The sequence below is a fragment of the Coregonus lavaretus genome (assembly GCF_964263955.1).
Source record: "Coregonus lavaretus genome assembly, chromosome: 10".
Taxonomy (NCBI): domain Eukaryota; kingdom Metazoa; phylum Chordata; class Actinopteri; order Salmoniformes; family Salmonidae; genus Coregonus; species Coregonus lavaretus.
This window is the reverse complement of record NC_139997.1, coordinates 7,754,181-7,778,137: the sequence shown is the minus strand read 5'-3', so window position 1 is coordinate 7,778,137 and position 23,957 is coordinate 7,754,181. Positions and strand designations below refer to the sequence as shown.

The following is a 23,957-nucleotide window of genomic DNA, read 5'->3' as shown; positions in this document are numbered from 1 at the left end:
GAAAGGCAACATGTATTTAAAGTCTAATCAAATGTTATTGGTCGCATACACATATTTAGCAGATGTTATTGCGGGGTGTAGCGAAATGCTTGTGTTCCTAGCTCCAGCAGTGCAGTAATATCTAACAATTCTTAACAATATACACAGATATAAAAGTAAAATAATGGAATTAAGAACTATATAAATATTAGGACGAGCAATGAGACCGGAGTATAAATACATATATATGTGATGGGATGTATAGACATTATGGACAGACAGTATGTGGATAGAATATTTAGTGTATATGTAGAATACGTAGGATATAATATTATATATACAGCAATAGTTGAATAGGATGGCATTCACTAGAATACAGTATATACATATGAAATGAGTAAAACAGTATGGAAACACGATTAAAGTGACCAGTGCTCCATTATTAAAGTGACCAGTGATTCCATGGCTATGTACATAGGGCAGCAGCCTCTAAGGTGCAGGGTTGAGTAACCGGGTGGTAGCCGGCTAGTGACAGTGACTAAGTTCAGGGCAGGGTACTGGGAGGAGGCCGGCTAGTGATGGCTATTAAACAGTCTGATGGCCTTGAGATAGAAGCTGTTTTTCAGTCTCTCGGTCCCAGCTTTGATGCACTTGTACTGACCAGGCTGTGGCTCTGGTGGTTGATGTCCTTGATGATCTTTTTGGCCTTCCTGTGACATCGGGTGCTGTAGATGTCCTGGAGGGCAGGCAGTGTGCCCCCGGTGATGCGTTGGGCAGACCGCACCGCCCTCTGGAGAGCCCTGCGGTTGCGGGCGGTGCAGCTGCCATACCAGGCGGTGATACAGCCCGACAGGATGCTCTCAATGGTGCATCTGTAAAAGTTTGTGAGGGGCCAAACTGAATTTCTTCAGGCTCCTGAGGTTGAAGAGGCGCTGTTGCTATTGCGCCTTTTTCACCACACTGTCTGTGTGGGTGGACCATTTCAGATTGTCAGTGATGTGTACGCCGAGGAACTTGAAGCTTTACACCTTCTCCACTGCGGCCCCGTCGATGTGGATGGGGCGTGCTCCCTCTGCTGTCTCCTGAAGTCCACGATCAGTTCCTTCGTTGTGTTGATGATGAGGGAGAGGTTATTTTCCTGGCACCACTCTGCCAGGGCCCTCACCTCCTCCCTGTAGGCTGTCTCGTCATTGTTGGTAATGAGGCCTACTACTGTTGTGTCGTCTGCAAACCTTCACCACCCTGGTGGGCGGCCCGTCAGGAAGTCCAGGACCCAGTTGCACAGGGCGGGGTTCAGACCCAGGGCCCTGAGCTTAATGATGAGCTTGGAGGGTTCTATGGTGTTGAAGGCTGAACTATTGTCAATGAGCAGCATTCTGACATAGGTATTCCTCTTGTCCAGATAGGACAGGGCAGTGTGCAGTGCGATGGCGATTGCATTGTCTGTGGATCTATTGGGGCGGTACGCAAATTGAAGTGGGTCTAGGATGACAGGTAAGGTAGAGGTGATATGATCCTTAACTAGTCTCTCAAAGCACTTCATTATGACAGAAGTGAGTGCTATGGGGCAATAGTAATTTAGTTCAGTTACCTTTGCTTTCTTGGCTACAGGAACAATGGTGGACATCTTGAAGCAAGTGGGGACAGCAGACTTGGAAAAGGAGATTGATATTTAACAACCTGTGTTTGTCAGGTTCTGGTTACCTTTTGCTTTATACTGTATAAATGGTAGAGTAGCTGCTGCCTTGGGAGCAGCTAATGGGGATCCCTAATAAAATACAACTAAGTGGTAGCCATATTAGGGATATTTTGATCAGTGGAGGCTGGTGGAAGGAGCTATTGGAGGATGGGCTCATTGTAATGGCTGGAATGGAATCAATGGAATGGAGTCAAACGTGGCTTCCATTTGTTTGATGTGTTTGATACCATTCCATTGATTCCATTCCAGCCAATACAATGAGCCTGTCCTCCTGTAGCTCCTCCCACCAGCCTCCTCTGATTTTGATAGCACCCACATTGGATGATTATGACTATGTGCTAGCGTGACAGAATATGCAAATGAGCGGGCAAATGACCACACAGAGGAATGGACAATTAGCCAATTAGTCAGCCATTAGCCATTAGCCATGCTCCAGCCTGTGAAGATGAATTATAACTGGGTCGCATAACATGTCACTGTATCATAGAAACACACAAGATCAAGCCAGTCAATGTACATCATAGAGAAAACACAAAACCCCACAGAATCATTAGTATTTGCTAAAATCTGTGTTTGCTTTCCCAATCCCCCATGATAATGACATACGGAAGAACAAGAACAGTGTTATGCTGCACACATTGTAACTCTGTCAGCCATGTAGTATTTCTCAGGCACTGAAGGATTGGTTTGTTCTCCAGTGGGACGTGGATATTATATTTATTCAGCTTACTACTTCCTGACTGTATATTCTTTCCCAGGGTCCCCCGCCCAGGCAAACCGGCGACCCAGGCGGTCCCAACATATGTTAGCCAACCCTTTTCTTTCACGTCTTGTCTTATCATCAGTAATCAACATTTTCAAAATAATAGATTTGGTAGATAGTATTTCATTATTCTTACCTCCTCACATTATATACTGAACAAAAATATAAACGCAACATGCAACTATTTCAAAGATTTTACTGAGTTACAGTTCATATAAGGAAATCAGTCAATAGAAATAACATGACTGAGAAGGGGTCCCACAGGTGAAGAAGCCAGATGTGGAGGTCCTGGGCTGGCGTGGTAGGGAAATTAACATGAAATTCTCTGGCAACAGCTCTGGTGGACATTCCTGCAGTCAGCATGCCAATTGCACGCTCCCTCAAAACTTTGGCATTGTGTTGTGTGACAAAACTGGACATTTTCAAGTGGCCTTTTATTGTTCCCAGCAGACGGTGCACCGGTGTAATGATCATGCTGTTTAATCAGCTTCTTGATATGCCACGCCTCTCAGGTGGATCGATTATATTGACCAAGGAGAAAGGCTCACTAACAAGGATGTAAAGAAATGTGTGCACAAAATTTGAGAGAAATACGCTTTTTGTGCGTATGGAAAATGTCTGGGATTTTTTGTTTCAGCTCATGAAACATGGGACCAACACTTTACATGTTGCGTTTATATTTTTGTTCAGTGTAATTGGAAGAGGAAGCGTAAACTCTAACATAGCCTATTAGCTAGAAAGGTAACCCCAAATACATTTTCACTAAGAGCAGCTGTTTAGCTGGTAAACAAAGGTTAGCCATGTGTTGGCAAAAATGAATGTCCAAGTCAAGAATGCTAACCAGCAGCCAGCGGCACATGCTGCACTGGTAGCCTATTAGCAGGTGCTTTTTCAAAGCCTATGTCAGATTATCCAGTGGGTGTAATTGGCTCCAATTAGTGTAATTTGCTCAATATTAGGAGTTGAGAAATATAATTAGAATGTATGTAATTAAATTTCAGTTTATTCTGTTGTTGCTTAGCGATATTCATAAAAACACTGGGGGGGAAATGTGTTCTAGGTACCTGGTGTTCTACTGCCCCCAGGATGTGGTGTACTCCTGTATTGTCCTCTTCCCTCTGCGTCTGGTGCTGACGGGTATGAAGGAGGTGACCCGCACATGGAAGGTCCTGGGGGGGGTGGCTCAGGCACACAGCAAGTACAAGGATGGACTGCTGGTGATGATCGCTGTAGGATGGGCTGAAGGTAGGAATATCACTGTTTAGTATATATACATATACAGACAAAGTCTCTCTTCATGGTATAGTATCATTTGTTTTTAAGGTAAGTACCTTTGTTTGTTGTGTACTGACACAATGGCCAAACGTATGTGTACACCTCTTCAAGTTAGTCGATTCGGCTATTTCAGCCACACTAGTTGCTGACAGGTGTATAAAATCGAGCACACAGCCAAGCAATCTCCATAAACAAACATTGGCAGTAGAATGGCCCGTACTGAAGAGCTCAGTGACTTTCAATGTGGCACCGTCATAGGATGCCAACTTTCCAAGAAGTCAGTTCGTAAAATGTCTGCCCTGCTAGAGCTTCCCCGGTCAACTGTCAGTTCTGTTATTGTGAAGTGGAAACGTCTAGGAGTAACAACAGCTCAGCCGCAAAGTGGTAGGCCACACAAGCTCACAGAATGGGACCGCCGAGTGCTGAAGCGCGTAGCTCGTAAAAATCACCTGTCCTCGGTTGCAACACTCACTACCGAGTTCCAAACTGCCTCTGGAAGCAACGTCAGCACAAAAATGGTTATTCTGGAGCTTCATGAAATGGTTTTCCATGGCCGAGCAGCTGCACACAAGCCTAAGATCACCATGCGTAATACCAAGCGTCGGCTGGAGTGGTGTAATGCTTACTGCCATTGGACTCTGGAGCAGTGGAAACATGTTCTCTGGATTGATGAATCACACTTCACCATCTGGCAGTCCAACGGACGAATCTGGGTTTGGCGGATGCCAGGAGAACGCTACCTGCCTGAATGCATAGTGCCAACTGTAAAGGAGGTGGAGGAGGAATAATGGTGGAGGAGGAATAATGGTCTGGGGCTGTTTTTCATGGTTCGGGCTAGGCCCCTTAGTTCCATTGAAAGGAAATGTTAACGCTACAGCATACAATGACATTCTATATGATTCTGTGCTTTGTGGCAACAGTTTGGGGAAGGCCCTTTCCTGTTTCAGTATGACAATGCCCCCGTGCACAAAGCGAGATCCATACAGAAATCGTTTTTCGAGATCGGTGTGAAGAACTTGACTGGCCTGCACAGAGCCCTGACCTCAACCCCATCGAAAACCTTTGGGATTAATTGGAATGCCCAATATCAGTGCCCGACCTCACTAATGTTCTTGTGGCTGAATGGAAGCAAGTCCCCGCCACAATGTTCCAACATCTAGTGGAAAGCCTTCCCATAAGAGTGGAGGCTGTTATACCAGCAAAGAGGGGACCAACTCCATATTAATGCCCATGATTTTGGAATGAGATGTTCGACGAGCAGGTGTCCACATACTTTTGCCATGTAGTGTATGTGTTGTGAATGCAATACACACAATCATACAGATTCTGACAATCTCTGACCACAATGCACTACTCTAGGGTACCACTCAGTGGTGTAGTTCAGGGTAAACACAAGTAAAAACAGTTTACCCACCTTTTGCGGAAAAATGCATTGAAAGCATAGGGAGCGTTACCTTTTTCACTGCGACCGACGGTCAGAGTTTACCCACCTATTTCTTATCACTACATTACTGGTACCACTGTTTGTGTGCTGCTCACTGACAAGCATGTCGAAAAATATGCCCAGATGCGGTACACAGACATAAACTCTTTCTCACGCATTCAATATAAATTGTTTATAAATCAATTTGGAAGAAAAGCCCTGTTGGTAGTCATTCATAAGACAAGTTTCAGGAATGTAATGGATATTAAACCCATTACTATTGTGGTTATTAATGCCCTGAGCTTTGCTCCTTACGAATGCTTCTAAATAACATGAGGTTGGTTTGACACTAATTGTGATCCTGAAAATTATAGTTTCGCTGTTCAGCTCTGTGCTTTGAATAGCAAGCAGCCCAGCAGCCCTTACACATTGCATCCACAAAGAAATAGAGCTTTCTGATTTGACTTCTTTGAGGATTTATTGGACCTAAAGACTATTCGGCTACTAGCCTGGTCCCAGATCTGTTTGTGCTGTATAGAAAACGCCTTGTTATGCCAAACAGACCGTAGGAGCCAGACAGCACAAACAGGTCTGGGAGCAGGCTATAAAGCTACTACAGTGCATTCTGAAAGTATTCAGACCCCTTGAGTTTTTCCATATTTTGTTACGTTACAGCCTTATTCTAAAATGGATTAAATAAATAAAAAATACTCAGCAATCTACACACAATACCCCATAATGACAATGCGAAAACAGGTTTTTAGACATTTTTTGGCAAATGTATTAAAAATAAAAAACAGAAATACCTTATTTAGATAAGTATTCAGACCCTTTGCTATGAGACTCGAAATTGAGCTCAGGTGCATCCTGTTTCCATTGATCATCCTTGAGATGTTTCTACAACTTGATTGGAGTCCACCTGTGGTAAATTAAATTGATTGGGAAAGGGACACAAATCAAATCAAATCAAATTGTATTTGTCACATGCGCCGAATACAACAGGTGTAGACCTTACAGTGAAATGCTTACTTACAAGCCCTTAACCAACAATGCAGTTTTAAGAAAAATAAGTGTTAAGTAAAAAATTGATAAGTAAAAAATAAGAAAATAAGAAAAATAGAAAAATAACAAATAATTAAAGAGCAACAGTAAAATAACAGTAGCGAGGCTATATACAGGTTAGTCTAGGTAATTTAGGTAATATGTACATGTAGGTAGAGGTAAAGGGACTATGCATAGATAATAAACAGAGAGTAGCAGCAGCGTAAAAAGAGGGGGAGGGGGGTTGGGAAGGACAATGCAAATAGTCCGGGTAGCCATTTGATTAGCTGTTCAGGAGTCTTATGGCTTGGGGGTAGAAGTTGTTAAGAAGCCTTTTGGACCTAGACTTGGCACTCCGGTACCACTTGCCGTGCGGTAGCAGAGAGAACAGTCTATGGCTGGAATCTTTGGACATTTTTAGGGCCTTCCTCTGACAGCGCCTGATATAGAGGTCCTGGATGGCAGGAAGCTTGGCCCCAGTTATGTACTGGGCCGTTCGCACTACCCTCTGTAGTGCCTTGCGGTCGGAGGCCGAGCAGTTGCCATACCAGGCGGTGATGCAACCAGTCAGGATGGGGCAGCTGTAGAACTTTTTGAGGATCTGAGGACCCATGCCAAATCTTTTCAGGCTCCTGAGGGGGAATAGGCTTTGTCGTGCCCTCTTCACGACTGTCTTGGTGTGTTTGGACCGTGATAGTTTGTTGGCGATGTGGACACCAAGGAACTTGAAGCTCTCAACCTGCTCCACTACAGCCCCGTCGATGAGAATGGGGGCGTGCTCAGTCCTTATTTTCCTGTAGTCCACAATCATCTCCTTTGTCTTGATCACATTGAGGGAGAGGTTGTTATCCTGGCACCACACGGCCAGGTCTCTGACCTCCTCCCTATAGGCTGTCTCATCGTTGTCAGTGATCAGGCCTACCACTGTTGTGTCATCGGCAAACTTAATGATGGTGTTGGAGTCGTGCTTGGCCATGCAGTCATGGGTGAACAGGGAGTACAGGAGGGGACTGAGCATGCACCCCTGAGGGGCCCCCGTGTTGAGGATCAGCGTGGCAGATGTGTTGTTGTGGGACCTGTCTATATAAGGTCCCACAGTTGACAGTGTATGTCAGAGCAAAAACCAAGCCATGAGGTCGAAGGAATTGTTCATAGAGCTCCGAGACAGGATTGTGTCGAGGCAGGGAGGTGACCAAGAACCCGATGGTCACTCTGACAGAGCTCTAGAGTTCCTCTGTGGAGATGGGAGAACCTTCCAGAAGGACAACCATCTCTGCAGCACTCCACAATCAGGCCTTTATGGTAGAGTGGCCAGACAGAAGCCACTCCTCAGTAAAAGGCACATGACAGCCTGCTTGGAGTTTGCCAAAAGGCACCTAAAGACTCTCAGACCATGAGAAACACGATTCTCTGGTCTGATGAAACCAAGATTGAACTTTCTGGCCTGAATGCCAAGCGTCACATCTGGAGGAAACCTGGCACCATCCCTACGGTGAAGCATGGTTGTGGCAGCATCATGCTGTGGGGATGTTTTTCAGCGGCAGGGACTGGGAGACTAGTCAGGATTGAGGCAAAGATGAATGGAGCAAAGTGCAGAGCTCCTTAATGAAAACCTGCTCCAGAGCACTTAGGACCTCAGACTGGGGCAAAGTTTCACCTTCCAACAGGACAACAACCCTAAGTACACAGCCAAGACAACACAGGAGTGGCTTCGGGACAAGTCTCTGAATGTCCTTAACTGGCCCAGCCAGAGCCCGGACTTGAACCCGATCAAACATCTCTGGAGAGACCTGAAAATAGCTGTGCAGCAACACTCCCCATCCAACCTGACAGAGCTTGAGAGGATCTGCAGAGAAGAATGGGAGAAACTCCCCAAATACAGGTGTGCCAAGCTTGTAGTGTCATACCCAAGAAGCCTCGAGGCTGTAATCGCTGCCAAAGGTGTTTCAACAATGTACTGAGTAAAGGGTCTGAATACTTATGTAAATGTGATATTTCCTTTTTTTTTTTCTTTTTTTTTTTAATTAACAAAAATGTCTAAAAACCTGTTTTTGCTTTGTCATTATGGGGTATTGTGTGTAGATTTATCAATTTTAGAATACGGCTGTAACCTAACAAAAGTCTAGGTGTCTGAATACTTTCCGAAGGCACTGTATCCCAGTCTAGGATATTGACACAGAGTCCTATCTCTCTTTCTCTTCAGGTGCTGGAGGAGGTTTGATCAGTAATTTTGAACAGCTGGTCAGAGGAGTCTGGAAGCCAGAGACTAATGAGCTTCTCAAGATGACCTAGTAAGTCCCCTCCTCTCCCAGAGCTCATACTGTAGGATCAGTTAGTAAGTCCCCTCCTCTCCCAGAGCTCATACTGTAGGATCAGTTAGTAAGTCCCCTCCTCTCCGAGAGCTCATACTGTAGGATCAGTTAGTAAGTCCCCTCCTCTCCCAGAGCTCATACTGTATGATCAGTTAGTAAGTCCCCTTCTCTCCCAGAGCTCATACTGTAGGATCAGTTAGTAAGTCCCCTCCTCTCCCAGAGCTCATACTGTATGATCAGTTAGTAAGTCCCCTCCTATCCCAGAGCTCATACTGTAGGATCAGTTAGTAAGTCCCCTCCTCTCCCAGAGCTCGTACTGTATGATCAGTTAGTAAGTCCCCTCCTCTCCCAGAGCTCGTACTGTAGGATCAGTTAGTAAGTCCCCTCCTCTCCCAGAGCTCGTACTGTAGGATCAGTTAGTAAGTCCCCTCCTCTCCCAGAGCTCATACTGTAGGATCAGTTAGTAAGTCCCCTCCTCTCCCAGAGCTCGTACTGTAGGATCAGTTAGTAAGTCCCCTTCTCTCCGAGAGCTCGTACTGTAGGATCAGTTAGTAAGTCCCCTCCTCTCCCAGAGCTCATACTGTAGGATCAGTTAGTAAGTCCCCTCCTCTACCAGAGCTCGTACTGTAGGATCAGTTAGTAAGTCCCCTCCTCTCCGAGAGCTCATACTGTAGGATCAGTTAGTAAGTCCCCTCCTCTCCCAGAGCTCGTACTGTATGATCAGTTAGTAAGTCCCCTCCTCTCCCAGAGCTCGTACTGTAGGATCAGTTAGTAAGTCCCCTCCTCTCCCAGAGCTCATACTGTAGGATCAGTTTGTATTATATGAATTATTTAACAAACTATTTAAGTGTCTCTGTGCGTCCACCAAAATCAAGAAACGGACAGAGTCCCGGTCTGCATAGTCAGAGATTTATTCATTGAGAATTCTGCCATCACAATTTCAGAGTCCATCTTTTATACTCACACGTCATACAAAAATCCCTCCCCTCTTTAGGCGGGCTGTAGTTTTCCACTTTAAAACTGCTCTCCTGATCATCAGTTCACACACACACACACACACACACACACACACACACACACACACACACACACACACACACACACACACACACACACACATACATACACACACACACACAAATACACACACACACACACACACATGCATACACACATACATACTCACACACATACATACAAACACACATGCATTCCTTAGTTATCGCCGTCCTCACAATATCCTGCATACTCCTTAAAAAGCCTAACAGTTTCTCTCCTCCCTAAATTGGGAGTCCCCTTTATCTTGGTTTCTCAGTTGTCTGTAGACAGTTCTCCTTGTCCTTTGTTGTCTGGTCTAACTCTTACTCACATTGCTAAATAGTAGCTCAATGTCATAGTCTTTACTGGTCCTACACTCACACATTCTAACACATTTCACACAGTTTCAGGGTGTAATAATTAGTCATTAATAATTAATCTATCAATCCACCCTTTGACTAAATATTACACACATACTCACAAAATATATGTTGTTATAGAAATGAATCACACACATTGAAGCATATAAGTTGATTTGCATATAAAAACATTAAAAATTGTCTCATTCAATACAGGTTCATCAGGGTTACCCCATGATTAAAAGCGTAACGTTACTCTTTAGCAATGGTACCTAACCTGTTTACCCACTATCTGGAAACAACAGTCTAAGCCTATAGTGAAGAACATTTGCTTCATCACATCCTGCAACATCGGTTAACTAGTACATCATACTTAAAACAAGACTTTAATACACAAAATATCATTACAATAACTTTTAAACTAGAGATTTATAGTTCTAGGAAAACATCCAGTCTCAAACTATCTGAATCGTCGTTGTCCTCCACCAAGCCTGGTGGGTCATATTCTTCATTCCTTAGGTCGGAGTCCGGGATTGGGCCGTATCTCACCATCTGTTGGGAAACTGCATTCTCCAACGCCTTGCTCACCAACCCTTGGACACAGGGAATAAGACAACATCCACAAAGAACAAGCATACCCATAGACGCGATTGCCGCGCCTAAAATAGTTACAACAATAGTTTTCCATTTACCAAACATTTGATCAAACCAACCAGTCATTGATGTATTCACCCCCCAGTTCTCAGCCCATTCTTTACCTAATGCAGTGAGACCTGCCAGTGCTCTAGTTACTGTACCATCTGGGGCTGTATTGTTGGGGATAAATATACAACAATGACCTCCCACCATCTTGTAAATCCGCCCTTCTCTGCTAAAAGCATTTCGAGAACCAAACTATTCTGCAGGTCATGAGTGAGGTGGCGGATAGTTGGCCTGAGATTCTCTTCACTGCATCCCTTGTCTAATTAACGAACCTTTGTAGATGTAATTAATCCAGTCAACATTTTAATCAATTGTAACCCACCAGAAAAACGTTGTTGTAAACCCTTCTCCAATTTGATCTGTGATTCGCATTACTTTGGTGTCTATAACATTGATAATCTCCGGGGTTCATGGTGAATTGGGGTGCCTTAGTATTATCCTTTTTAAGAGTGGTTATTTTAATATCAGAACAATTAGGTGAGGTTTGGTTTGATCCCAAATCTATCACACAAAAGAACATGGTCTGAGGCATAGGTGCAGTTACAAGGGTTGGCCTACCTGTTGAACAGGCATAACAATTCGTTTGACCCAACGCCCTAGCTGTGTAGTTCATCCACCTTACCCAGAAGTTCTCATTTGAAATTCCTTCTACTTCTCCTTGGTTCATTTCCTGCAAGAGGAAATATTCTACCCTTGGTGGTTTAGTGCTATTTAGGATTCCTTCTGAGGGCCTTCCAATTGGTATTAGACTAGTTTTTTGGTACCTCTGGTGATAACATTAGATCTACCTGCTGTTCTGTCTCGGGGGTGGAAGATTCATTTCTCTCCTGAAAAATGAACCTCAAACATATATCTGCCCCGAAATCATCAACACAGGCCCAATAGTTCCTTGCTATGTCATCTTGCATAATTGACTTTACCGTTATCACCAGTTCCGTTTTACATTTATCATGGGTTTGTTTAATTCCCCATCGGTGTACTGCGTCCATCCCATTCTCATAGTATGTTCCCCAGGTATGTTTAAACACCCTTGCCCAAGGACATGAGCGTTCCCCAGTGCAAATGTATTTACCATACCTTCTAGGACCTAACTTTCTTGTACACGCCCCCTTCTTACCAAAGCCCCCAAAACCTCCTATCTCTTCATGGGAGAAGTCGAATGGTATCTTGAATCCCCCATCTTGTCCTAAACTGACTTTAACTATTAAAATAATCATTCCCCCAATAGTCTTTCTTGGTTTCAGTATTTCTACGAGATCGAATCAGTGCCTTGGTATTATTTTGTTCATAATTTCCCTGTTTAGGTTGACCTGGATTAATCCATAATATGGTTAACATGATGATGAAGCTCTGAGTCCCCCAAAATCCCCAAAACCGCCATCCCATTCCTGTCCCTGACCCACCTGCCTGGTACTTCCCCATACCCACACCTCTATAAACACCCCACAGTGATGAAAGGTCGGGGTAGGGTTTCTTCGTTAACAGAGTTTACCCCTGAACCCTAGTGGGTCAGTTCTTCTCTTTAACTCTGTGTGTGTTCAACTGTGTTAGTATGTGGGCCTACCTTTTTGCAGTGGGTAACGTGGACCCAAGTGGCTCTCTCAGCTATTCTTATAGCGAAGGCAGTTACCAATAGGACTTGCTATGGTCCCTCCCAGCGTGACTGCTTTCAATCCTTTTTCCTCAACGATTGGATCCACACCCAGTCTCCAGGTTATATACTATGAATCACCTTCTCCTTTAATTCTCCTGTAGGACACAAATTCTTAGACATACGGTTAATGAACAATTTTCTCATGTGTTCTGCTAGTGTATTCTCTAGTTCTATGTCTGCCTGTTCTGGTCCTGCCAACTGTGGCATTCTGTAAGGTCTTCCAAACACTTTCTCAAAGGGGGATAACCCATCTTTATCTGGGGTTACTCTAAATTTCTTCCCTTCACTCCGTGATAACTCTATAAAATCAATTTCCAATTGCTGGAAGGGTTACTTAGCCGGAGGATACTCACCCCGAGGTGCCCTTTGTCTGCCCTGGTGATTATTTTGAGCACAGATAACACATCTTGAACAAAAGTAAAAAAAAAAATCAATAATAATTAGTAATCCCATATGCAACAAAGTGTTGTCTAATCTGCTCTACCATCCATCCCTCCCGTTGACACATGGCTCTGCCCGTGTGTCAATATTGCAGCATATCTAAACAGTAATTTCGGGACAATTGGTAAGCTGTCTTTGACCCATATTCCTTCCTTATTTACTGCGCCTTGCTTCACCCATCTGTGAACTTCCTTAATTGGGGCCCTACTGTAGCTCTCTATAAGTAGATGTCACGCCCTGGCCTATAGAACTCTAGCTAGTTTGGTCAGGGTGTGAATATATTCTAGGTTTTGTATTTCTATGTTTGGCCGGGTGTGGTTCCCAATCAGAGGCAGCTGTCGCTCGTTGTCTCTGATTGGGGTTCATACTTAGGCAGCCAGTTTTCCTGCCTGCATTGTGGGATTTTGTTATGTTCATGTTTAGGCTTGTGTGTTAGCCTTTGGACCGTCACGGTTAAGTTTGTTGTTTTGGTTACTGTTTCGTGTGTTTATTAGTTAATAAACATGTTCGCCGTTCACGCTGCACCTTGGTCCGTCCCGTTCCTTAACGTACGTGACAGTAGATCTCTATCTATCGAAACTTCCTCTTTTGACAACTGACTGGGACCAGATAAGTGTTTTAACCCTGCTGACAACATTTGATAATACCTCAACTTACTTCTATCCCGTAAAAGTAATCCAAGATTAGTACAATTTACTAGCAACAGGTATCCCTCATTCAGGGAAAGCTCTCTCTCTCTCTTCTGTTATTTTAATGGTTAGAATCATATATATTATTTGCCAAATTATAAATTTCTTCACACTTTTCACAGTACTATAAATTACCCTCAACTTGGTAAAATAAACTATCTTAAAGTCCTCTTCTCATGCATTTAGAATTTACCAGTGTGGATGATCAATTAACACCAGAAAGTCAAAACAGAGTTCAGAGGCAATTGAAATCATTCAACGAACTGTTCCATCCCATAGTATACTAAACATTACAATCATTCTAAATATTTCATAAATGTTACTTATCCCAAGTGTTCATTAAGTCCTCATGACATTTATTCTCATAAGAAATCATGTATATCCTAAACTCAGTCAAAACAGAAAAACTCCATAAAATTCACTGTGTGTGCTCCTTTAAGACTTATCACCTTTGACCTGTTTAAAACCCCCTAAAATCAAAATAACAAGGCTTTATAAACATCATACTAGGTGTGTTGTTTTTTTATTTGAAAACCCCAATTAAAAAACAACAACCAAAAATAGCCAGGCCCCACTTAATTTGGTAGCTCACTTTTACGACCTAAATACTGCCTAACTCCACTAAACTGCTCCCCCTATCCCTGGGCAACATTCCAATTAGATAAGCGAATCTCTTTCTCCTGGAAGAGAAATTATTCATTTTGTTAACCTTCAATTATCATCAGTAATCTAAAAATGGTAAGTACACACAAAACATGATACAGATATCCCCAGTCCTAACTCATCAATAATCGTTTGTATCAATCTAATTCCTCATAACTAATCCATAAAACCACTCAAAATTCCTAGAGTATACAATGATTATGTTTAATTGATTACCCTTCAGATCATATCCTCTTTAAATCTCACAATGATTATCGAACCCCTAAATCTGCTCCATGTTATCTCATCTCAAATGATCCATTATCAATTATTTGATCAACACTATAGGAAAATCTGTCTCCCCTTCTATTGTTCCTGTCGCCCCTGTAAATGTCATATTTCATTCATTAGCCAATACAATCACATACTCCGTGTAAGTAAGACATTATATTTTATCCCAGGCATCCCCTTAACATAATGCTATAGGAGACTTCCATCAATCCTGGAAGACACTATATAATACCACGTTTCATTAAGTTCACTACACCTTCTAATATAAACCTATAACCCCTTTCTATTATTTTAATCATCACAACCTGTTGCATTGATGTTTTTAAAATATAAACCTATTGTTTAATAAATCCACTGCATTGAGCACATCTCTCAGTGTCACGCTCTGGCTCCGGGACTGTGTTGTTTGAGCCAGGGTGTATTCATTTGGTTGTGTTGGGTATAGGGTGTGTTCATTTGTTGTGTTTGGTATTGGTTTTGTTTTCCGTGTTTGGTCAGTGACTCCCAATCGGAGGTAACGAGTGTCAGCTGTCGGCTCGTTATCTCTGATTGGGAGCCATATTTATACTGTGTGTTTTCACCTTGTGGTTGTGGGTTTTTGTTCCTGTACAGTCATTGTCACTGTGGACTTCACGAGTCGTCTTTTGTTTTGTATTTTGTGCGTTATCAATTAAAGTCATGTTCGCTCAACGCGCTGCGCTTTGGTCTGTTCATTCGTCAGACGATTCGTGACAGAAAAACCCACCACAAAAGGACCAAGCAGCGTGTCCAGGAGCAAAGAGACTGGACATGGGAGGAGGCGCCTGGTAAGGAGATCGAGAGGCTGGCGATGGCCCAGGTGGGCAAATCGTGGTCCTGGGAGGACATGCTCGGGGGCAAGGGACCTTGGGGGAAGATCAAGGCCCTGGCGAGAGAGGAGCAACGGCGTCAGCAGGGTCATCGTCGGAAGGACGAGAGGCAACCCCAAAAAGTTTTTTTGGGGGGGGCACATGGCTTGGGCGGCTGGGCAGCAGGAGGCTGCCACAGAGAGACGTGGAGAGAAGGCTACCGGATTACGGGAGCCATTGGCGAGTAGAGGGAGGGAAGCAGTTGAGGCACGGCGTGAGAGACTGAGGTGTGTTACCAGTCCGGTCCGGCCCGTTCCTGATCCCCGGTTAAGGCCAGTGGTGTGTGTTCCCAGTACGGACCGGCCTGTTCCTGCTCCACGTACGAAGCCTACGGTGTGCGTCGCCAGCCCAGCCCGGCCTGTTCCTGCTCCACGTACTAAGGCTACGGTGTACGTCGCCAGCCCAGCACGGCCTGTTCCTGCCACTCGCACCAAACCTACGGTGCGCGTCGCCAGCCTGGTCCAGCCTGTTCCTGCTACTCGCACCAAGCCAGGGGTACGAGTCGTCGGCTTGGTCCAGCCCGTTCCTGCTACTCGCACCAAGCCAAGGGTGCGAGTCGTCAGCCTGGTTCAGCTCGTCCCTGCTACTCGCACCAAGCCAAGGGTGCGAGCCGTCAGCCTGGTCCAGCCCGTTCCTGCCACTCGCACCAAGCCAAGGGTGCGAGTCGTCAGCCTGGTTCAGCTCGTCCCTGCTACTCGCACCAAGTCTGTGGTGCGTTTCGTCAGCCCTGTCCGGCCCGGTCCCGCTCTCCGCACCAAGTCAAGGGTGCGCTTCGTCAGCCCGGTCCGGCCCATTCCTGCTCCCCGCGCCAAGGCAGTGGTGCGCGTCGTCAGCCTGGTAAGGCCCGTTCGTCCTCCACGCACCAAGCCAGGGGCGCGTGTCGTCAGTCCGGCTCCGGCCAGCGGGGCTAGACAGGACCAGGGGTACTTTGGGGGGTTGGAGAGGAGGTGGGGATCAAGGCCGGAGCCAGAGCCACCGCCGAGGAGGTATGCCCGCCCAGCCCTCCCTTGTTTAGCCCGTATTGAGGCGCGGTCGCAGTCCGCGCCTTTAGGGGGGGGTACTGTCACGCTCTGGCTCCGGGACTGTGTTGTTTGAGCCAGGGTGTATTCATTTGGTTGTGTTGGGTATAGGGTGTGTTCATTTGTTGTGTTTGGTATTGGTTTTGTTTTCCGTGTTTGGTCAGTGACTCCCAATCGGAGGTAACGAGTGTCAGCTGTCGGCTCGTTATCTCTGATTGGGAGCCATATTTATACTGTGTGTTTTCACCTTGTGGTTGTGGGTTTTTGTTCCTGTACAGTCATTGTCACTGTGGACTTCACGAGTCGTCTTTTGTTTTGTATTTTGTGCGTTATCAATTAAAGTCATGTTCGCTCAACGCGCTGCGCTTTGGTCTGTTCATTCGTCAGACGATCGTGACACTCAGTCTCTCTAGGTATTGACTAATAGTCTCACTGTCTCCCTGCTTACACTCGTGGACTTTGGAGAAGTCGGCATGTCTGTGATAATATTCTCTCAGATTATTACAGAGTTGTGCCAATTTATCTCCATAAGCCCCTCCTGCTGCCCACTCTAGAACCGGCGCATTCCCATCTCCGGGAACCCAGTTTCCTCTCACTGCCGCCCAGTCCTTTAGCACTATCTGTCTGACTGCCCTCTCTAGTTCCCCTGTATTCAGCTTAAAGCTGGCGGTCAGCCCTTCCATATCTCTTCTGAACTGGTGTACCCCCGTTTTAGGGTGGGGTATCCCTTCCACTGCTCTCACTACATCTCTCTGCTTCGTTTACTAAATCCTGGCATTAGTAAATTCTATCCACACACCACCAAAAACGAATAACATATTTGCATACACATAACTAGAAAGCATGAATTGAATGCCATTCTTGCTTAAACAATGCAATTCAACATTTCTCATCACCCAATTTCTATTACTTTTTTTTTCACACAGGAAACCCTGTACAATCTCTATCCTCTATTGCTGACTTTCCATCTAACATTACTTTTCAACATTTCTCAAATCTAATTACCTCTGTTATCGACTAAAATTATAGCCACCTCTTATGAAACCCCCAATCTGTCATTGTTTAGAATACAGCAGATATAGGTAACTGTCCTTTCTAAGTAGGCTACAAATAACACCAAACACATTCCGTAGTTGACCAGCACATATTGAATTTATCTCCATAGTATTAATATCCAATGTAGTGATTGACGTTCCTTAATGGAAACCCTAAATTGGCTTTGTACAATATTATATTAATTATGTCTCACCCATGACATATGTCTACGTTTGGGTGAGCAAGTTAATATATAATTATTATTCCAATTATTATTTTATGAAGTCTCTAGCTTCTCATTCAACACAAATCCCCATCATCAAATATACTCCCAGCAGAACTGAAAAAAAAAAAAACAGACTGTGATTTCCAGGACACTGCTCCTTTGTTCTGGCCTCACTATCTCTCCGAGAGTTGGCACTCCCTTAAGGTCTCTCCCAATCTGCTCTTGGTAAACTGCAAACCTTTTAACCTCAATATGTGTTGCTGTGCTTTTCTCCACCCTATCAAAGTATTTTTAATGGTCCTGCTTATCTCTGGTCTCATTCCACTGAGGAACGCTATATTTTTAATTGCTGATGGTAGGGCGTATCATTCCCCTGTCTCTGGTCTGGCTCGGGTATGCCACTGTTTGCGTTTAAACACATCGTTAACCCTCTCTAAGTACTGGCTGACAGTCTCACTATTCTCTTGTTTACACTTATGTACTTTAGAGAAGTCTGCATGACGATGGTAATGTTCTCTGAGGCTATTACACAATTCAGTTATTTTCCCAACATACTCTCCGTGATCGGCCCATGGCAAAAGTGCCCTCTGGGCATCCCCTGAAACCCACTGCCCTCTAACGGCAGCCCAATCCTTACTATTCCTGTTTTGGGGTGGGTCATTCTTTCTACCGCTCTGGCCACGTCCTCTGTGTTCATGGCCTGTCTGCTAAATGGCATATTATGGTTGCTGGGGCCACTTTCATTCCCCACCAATAGATTAGGTAAGGCTATCAGTGGGTACTGGCCCCCTCCTACTCTCTCATCTCCTGACTAATACTGACTCCCTCCTGAGCTTAGCTCTGAATCCTCCTGTTCCTCTCTTTTCTGTTTCTTTAGATCATTACCACAATTTACATGCATTTGTTTAATCATGGACTCTAGTTTAATTACTCTCTTTTCTGTTTAATTTAGATCAGTACCACAATTTACATGCATTTGTTTAATCATGGATTCCAGTTTAATTACATCAAGTCGCCCAGTAAAGCCATATTTTTTATTTTTTTATTAGGTAAATAATACACATTTCGTTTGTCTCTAATTTCCATGTATTTCTCATCCCCAGTAAATTCTGGGACCTCTTGTGAGGATTTGCCTCCCATGGTTGGTACTGTTAAAAATCCCTTAGCCACCTCTTCTATATAACAAGTTATTCAAAACAGTTTCACACCACACCTGGAATCACCCCTTCCTGTATAGGTACAACAGGTTGACTAGTCCCCCAGAATTATCTCCTACTCTACGGAGGAATTTATCCCCACAATGTAATCTTGATAATTCCTGACAGTCCCATACAACAGGAATGGGTTCTCTATACAACCACCTGGAATTATTCATAGATGTGACTTTTGAACAAATATTAGGTCTCACACGTATACAACCTTACATGATTATTGGTTAACACCATCGGTAACCCGGAGTTTGTAAGGCTCCAGTTTCATGAAACGGATAGAGTTACGGCAAAATCTACAGTTGTTTGTGACTTTTGACTTGACTAATATTCAATTTCTCACACATGCTATCTTGAGCCACTCCTTTGTTGCTTTGGCCATGTGTTTTGGGTCATTGTCATGCTGGAATACCCATCCACGACCCATTTTCAATGCCCTGGCTGAGGGAAGGAGGTTCTCACCCAAGATTTGACGGTACATGGCCCCGTCCATCGTCCCTTTGATGCAGTGAAGTTGTCCTGTCCCCTTAGCAGAAAAACACCCGCAAAGCATAATGTTTCCACTTCCATGTTTGACGGTGGGGATGGTGTTCTTGGGGTCATAGGCAGCATTCCTCCTCCTCCAAACACGGCGAGTTGAGTTGATGCCAAAGAGCTCGATTTTGGTCTCATCTGACCACAACACTTTCACCCAGTTCTCCTCTGAATCATTCAGATGTTCATTGGCAACCTTCAGACGGCCCTGTAAAAAAACATATGGGGGATAGGAAGTGATGCAAACAATTACATTGATGGAAGTTACAATCTATCTGCAATATTAAAGCTGAATGTATCCTATGTTTGGCATGACAATGACTAGCAACGCCTCGCCCACCTGAGGATCTGTCTTTTTCTCTTTCTTGTGCTTGAGCAAAATCCACTTGTCTTTTAAATCTCACTGTATTCATTGCTTTAATTTGACTCCTGCGACTATTTCATACTTCTGTCATTTTTCCCCCCCGTTAACGTTACGCCCACGGAAATGTTTGTGATGACCTGTCAAACACACCCCGGTAATGGCTGAAATGGGCTCAGTGGAATACATTGTCTCTCCGTTGCATCTATAAGAACGCTAAAGCTTAGTCTGGGATTTAACGTATCGTCTCGACACGTCACAAGAAAGAGAAGAAAGATAACTTTATTTTTACGGGTGTTAATTTTTGTGGAATTGAAAAAAGTAATAGTTTAATACAGTTGAAATGATTACAAATGAAATTCCCTGAAATGAAAGCAACTTCCGAAAATGAACACTCGGATTATAGTGATATTATGTCTGATCTCGCAAACAATGTAAAGTATGTTTACATGTAAATGGGTGAAATCTAGAGCCAAGCATGTTGATTTTTAATCCGCATTTGACACACGTGTGTAATTATGCAACAGAACGTGACAACAACAGTAATTAATGAGGCAGTCTAGACAGCACAGGTGAGTCCATGTAGACCTAGGCCCCTAGATAGAGCAAGGTGTTGGTGGTTGCAGCCCCATTCCACCCCTTTACGTTAATTTATTAATATATGCAAATACACCCAGTGTATTTATGCAAATTAGGCACATTATCATTTTCTTTATTTTAACACAAAATACCTGATACCATTAGAAAATGTAGATATGAGTGCAATCTAAGATAAAAAAATTAATAAAATAAACATTTGACAATAAATTGAATATCTGAATTCCCACCAAAATCCCTGGACTCATTAATTGTTATAAGGTTTGGAGGATCTTCATCTTCATCTTCATCCATTGTCCAACTGTTGCGTTTATTAGAATTGTTTCAAAAACAAATTGACAATTTTGATGACCGTTGCTACAATGACTGTTGCTACAATGACGTGTCAAACTCATTCCATGGAGGGCTGAGTGTCTGCAGGTTTTCGATCCACCCTTGTACTTGATTGATGAATTAAGGTCACTAATTAGTAAGGAACTCCCCTCACCTGGTTGTCTAGGTCTTAATTGAAAGGAAAAACCAAAAACCTGCAGACACTCGGCCCCCCTTGGAATGAGTTTACACCCCTGCAGTAGGCTTTACAGCACAAACAGATCTGAGACCAGGCTAGGTCTGTGTGATGTTGTACACAGAAACCCAATGATGGAATAGGAGAATCACTGAGTGACACGTCGGTTACTGGCTGGCTGAGTATGTAGACTTTTGACTTTGATCTCTAAAACCCCTGTGATGAGTGATGATGCATGTCTGGTAGTGTCTCCTTATTCTCGAGAGAGAGAGAGAGAGAGAGAGAGAGAGAGAGAGAGAGAGAGAGAGAGAGAGAGAGAGAGAGAGAGAGAGAGAGAGAGAGAGAGAGAGAGAGAGAGAGAGAGAGAGAGAGAGAGAGAGAGAGAGAGAGAGAGAGAGAGAGAGAGAGAGAGAGAGAGAGAGAGAGAGAGAGAGAGAGAGAGAGAGAGAGAGAGAGAGAGAGAGAGAGAGGGGATCCTGAGTGCCTACCTGCTGTGATCTGTTCATAGCCATAAAGATGAGGTTACTGTCCTGGCTGACCTCTGAGTTGACCTCTTACCTCTAACCTCTGACTCTGTGTGCAGCCCTACTAAGATCACCCTGATAGGAGCGGTGCTGTTTGCCCTGCAGCAGACCCAGTACCTGCCCATCCAGAAGCACCACCTCATGCTGCTGTACACCGTCTTCACCGTTGTCAACAAAGTTAGTCACTAACCTGACCCTGATCCTAACCCCTGACCCTGACCCTATCCCTAGCCTGAACCCTAACCCTAACACTCACAGGGCAGGGCCTCTACAAAGACATAGGGCCAGTTTCCTGGACCCAGATCAAGATAGATAAAGCCTACACCTGGACCAAAAAGCATGCTCAATGGAGAATCTCTGAAAATACTTTTTAGTCCAGAAATGGCTTCAATCTCGATCTGGGAAACCTCCCGATACATAATGTTTATGGCAATCAAACAACATTCTTTCTCCATGTTGACTGTCTCACAGCATCCAGTCCATGTTATTTGAATGACCTACCTTACTTATATTTAGATATGACTCAACTTTAGACTTAGTATTGCCCCTAGCAGTAGAATTTTGCATAATTCATCTCGTTGCATCATTCCTCCTCAATCCTCTCACTCTGAGAGAGGTCTTCTGCTCTTGACATCTTATAAATCTAACCACAGGTTTTCAGAACGCTCCCAACTGTTAGATTAGAGTTCACCCATCACCTCAATAAAGTTACATTTAATCTGATAAGTCATTTGATAAGTCATTTGATAAGTCATCTGATAAGTCTTCTGTCTACTTCCTTATGAGTCATTCTGTAGTCAGTGTATTCTCATCACTCCACCCTGTCTCTCCTTCTCTTAAAACCCTTCCATCTATTTCTTTTTTCCCCAGACAAATATGATGCTGACCGGCTCCTCCTCTTCACCCTTCGCTCCCATCGAGTCTGTTGTGCACCGCACGTTCTTTGCCTGGCCATCACCATCCACATGTACCATTTTCACCTCTGAGACCAAGACCCCTGTAGTGAAGAAACCGTCCACAGATAGCTCCTTGACCACTAAGAAGGGCACCGGCGAGAGCTTGAGCGGCGCAGCGGTCCCCGAGACCTCCAAGACCCCATGGTCCCCGTCCAAGACTGCAGCACACAACAGGGGAAAGGCCTCACAGAAGAAGGCCAAAGAGCAGCCAGAGAACACTGAGACGGAGAGCTGCAAGAAGAGTGACTAGAGCTCTTATACTGCATTGTACTGAATATTAATATAATCTATAGAACGGACAGTTGTTTAGCACACTGCAATTTGACTGGTAAAGCCATGGGTACACTTAATGGGGCTGTCCATTCTATAAATTATATGTATATGCTGTACTGCCCTCCTTATCCTGGCTAGGACAATCTATTCTCTGTGTCCTGTCGTCCTGTGTCATCCTGTCGTCCTGTCGTCCTGTGTCGTCCTATCGTCCTGTGTCGTCCTGTCGTCCTGTCGTCCTGTCGTCCTGTCATCCTGTGTCGTCCTGTGTCGTCCTGTGTCATCCTGTCGTCCTGTGTCGTCCTGTGTCGTCCTGTCGTCCTGTGTCGTCCTGTCGTCCTGTCATCCTGTGTCGTCCTGTGTCGTCTTGTCGTCCTGTCGTCCTGTGTCGTCCTGTCGTCCTGTCGTCCTGTGTCGTCCTGTCGTCCTATCGTCCTGTGTCGTCCTGTCGTCCTGTCGTCCTGTCATCCTGTGTCGTCCTGTGTCGTCCTGTGTCGTCCTGTCGTCCTGTGTCGTCCTGTCGTCCTATCGTCCTGTGTCGTCCTGTCGTCCTGTCGTCCTGTCATCCTGTGTCGTCCTGTGTCGTCTTGTCGTCCTGTCGTCCTGTGTCGTCCTGTCGTCCTGTCGTCCTGTGTCGTCCTGTCGTCCTGTGTCGTCCTGTGTCGTCCTGTCGTCCTGTGTCGTCCTGTCGTCCTGTGTCGTCCTGTGTCGTCCTGTGTCGTCCTGTGTCATCCTGTCGTCCTGTGTCGTCCTGTCGTCCTGTCGTCCTGTGTCATCCTGTGTCATCCTGTCGTCCTGTCGTCCTGTGTCATCCTGTCGTCCTGTTGTCCTGTCGTCCTATGTCATCCTGTGTCATCCTGTCGTCCTGTGTCGTCCTGTCGTCCTATCGTCCTGTCATCCTGTGTCATCCTGTCGTCCTGTTGTCCTGTCGTCCTGTGTCATCCTGTGTCATCCTGTCATCCTGTGTCATCCTGTCGTCCTGTGGTCCTGTGGTCCTGTCGTCCTGTGTCATCCTGTGGTCCTGTGGTCCTGTCGTCCTGTGTCGTCCTGTCGTCCTGTGCCGTCCTGTCGTCCTGTGGTCCTGTCGTCCTGTGTCGTCCTGTCGTCCTGTGTCATCCTGTCGTCCTGTGGTCCTGTCGTCCTGTGTCGTCCTGTCGTCCTGTGCCGTCCTGTGTCATCCTGTCGTCCTGTCGTCCTGTGTTGTCCTGTCGTCCTGTGTCGTCCTGTCGTCCTGTCGTCCTGTCGTCCTGTGTCGTCCTGTCGTCCTATCGTCATGTCATCCTGTCGTCCTGTGTCGTCCTGTCGTCCTGTGTCGTCCTGTGTCGTCCTGTCGTCCTGTGTCGTCCTGTCGTCCTGTGTCGTCCTGTGTCGTCCTGTGTCGTCCTGTCGTCCTGTGTCGTCCTGTCGTCCTGTGTCATCCTGTGTCATCCTGTTGTCCTGTCGTCCTGTGTCGTCCTGTCGTCCTGTGTCGTCCTGTCGTCCTGTGTCGTCCTGTCGTCCTGTCGTCCTGTGTCATCCTGTGTC

The 23,957-nt window shown here is 45.0% G+C and overlaps 1 protein-coding gene across 1 annotated transcript in view; it reads left to right on the top strand.

The window, feature by feature from the left end:
* LOC311136095 (trimeric intracellular cation channel type B-like) overlaps positions 1 to 22,413 on the top strand; it is a gene marked incomplete at both ends in the record, with an annotated part of 38,653 nt that extends 16,240 nt beyond the window's left edge. The window contains 4 exons of the mRNA XM_084170178.1: positions 3,502 to 3,686; positions 8,384 to 8,471; positions 21,267 to 21,384; positions 22,078 to 22,413. Coding sequence (XP_084026304.1) covers positions 3,502 to 3,686; positions 8,384 to 8,471; positions 21,267 to 21,384; positions 22,078 to 22,413 — 727 coding nt within the window. The remainder of the gene's footprint in view (positions 1 to 3,501; positions 3,687 to 8,383; positions 8,472 to 21,266; positions 21,385 to 22,077) is intronic.
* Between the last annotated feature and the right edge of the window lie 1,544 nt (positions 22,414 to 23,957).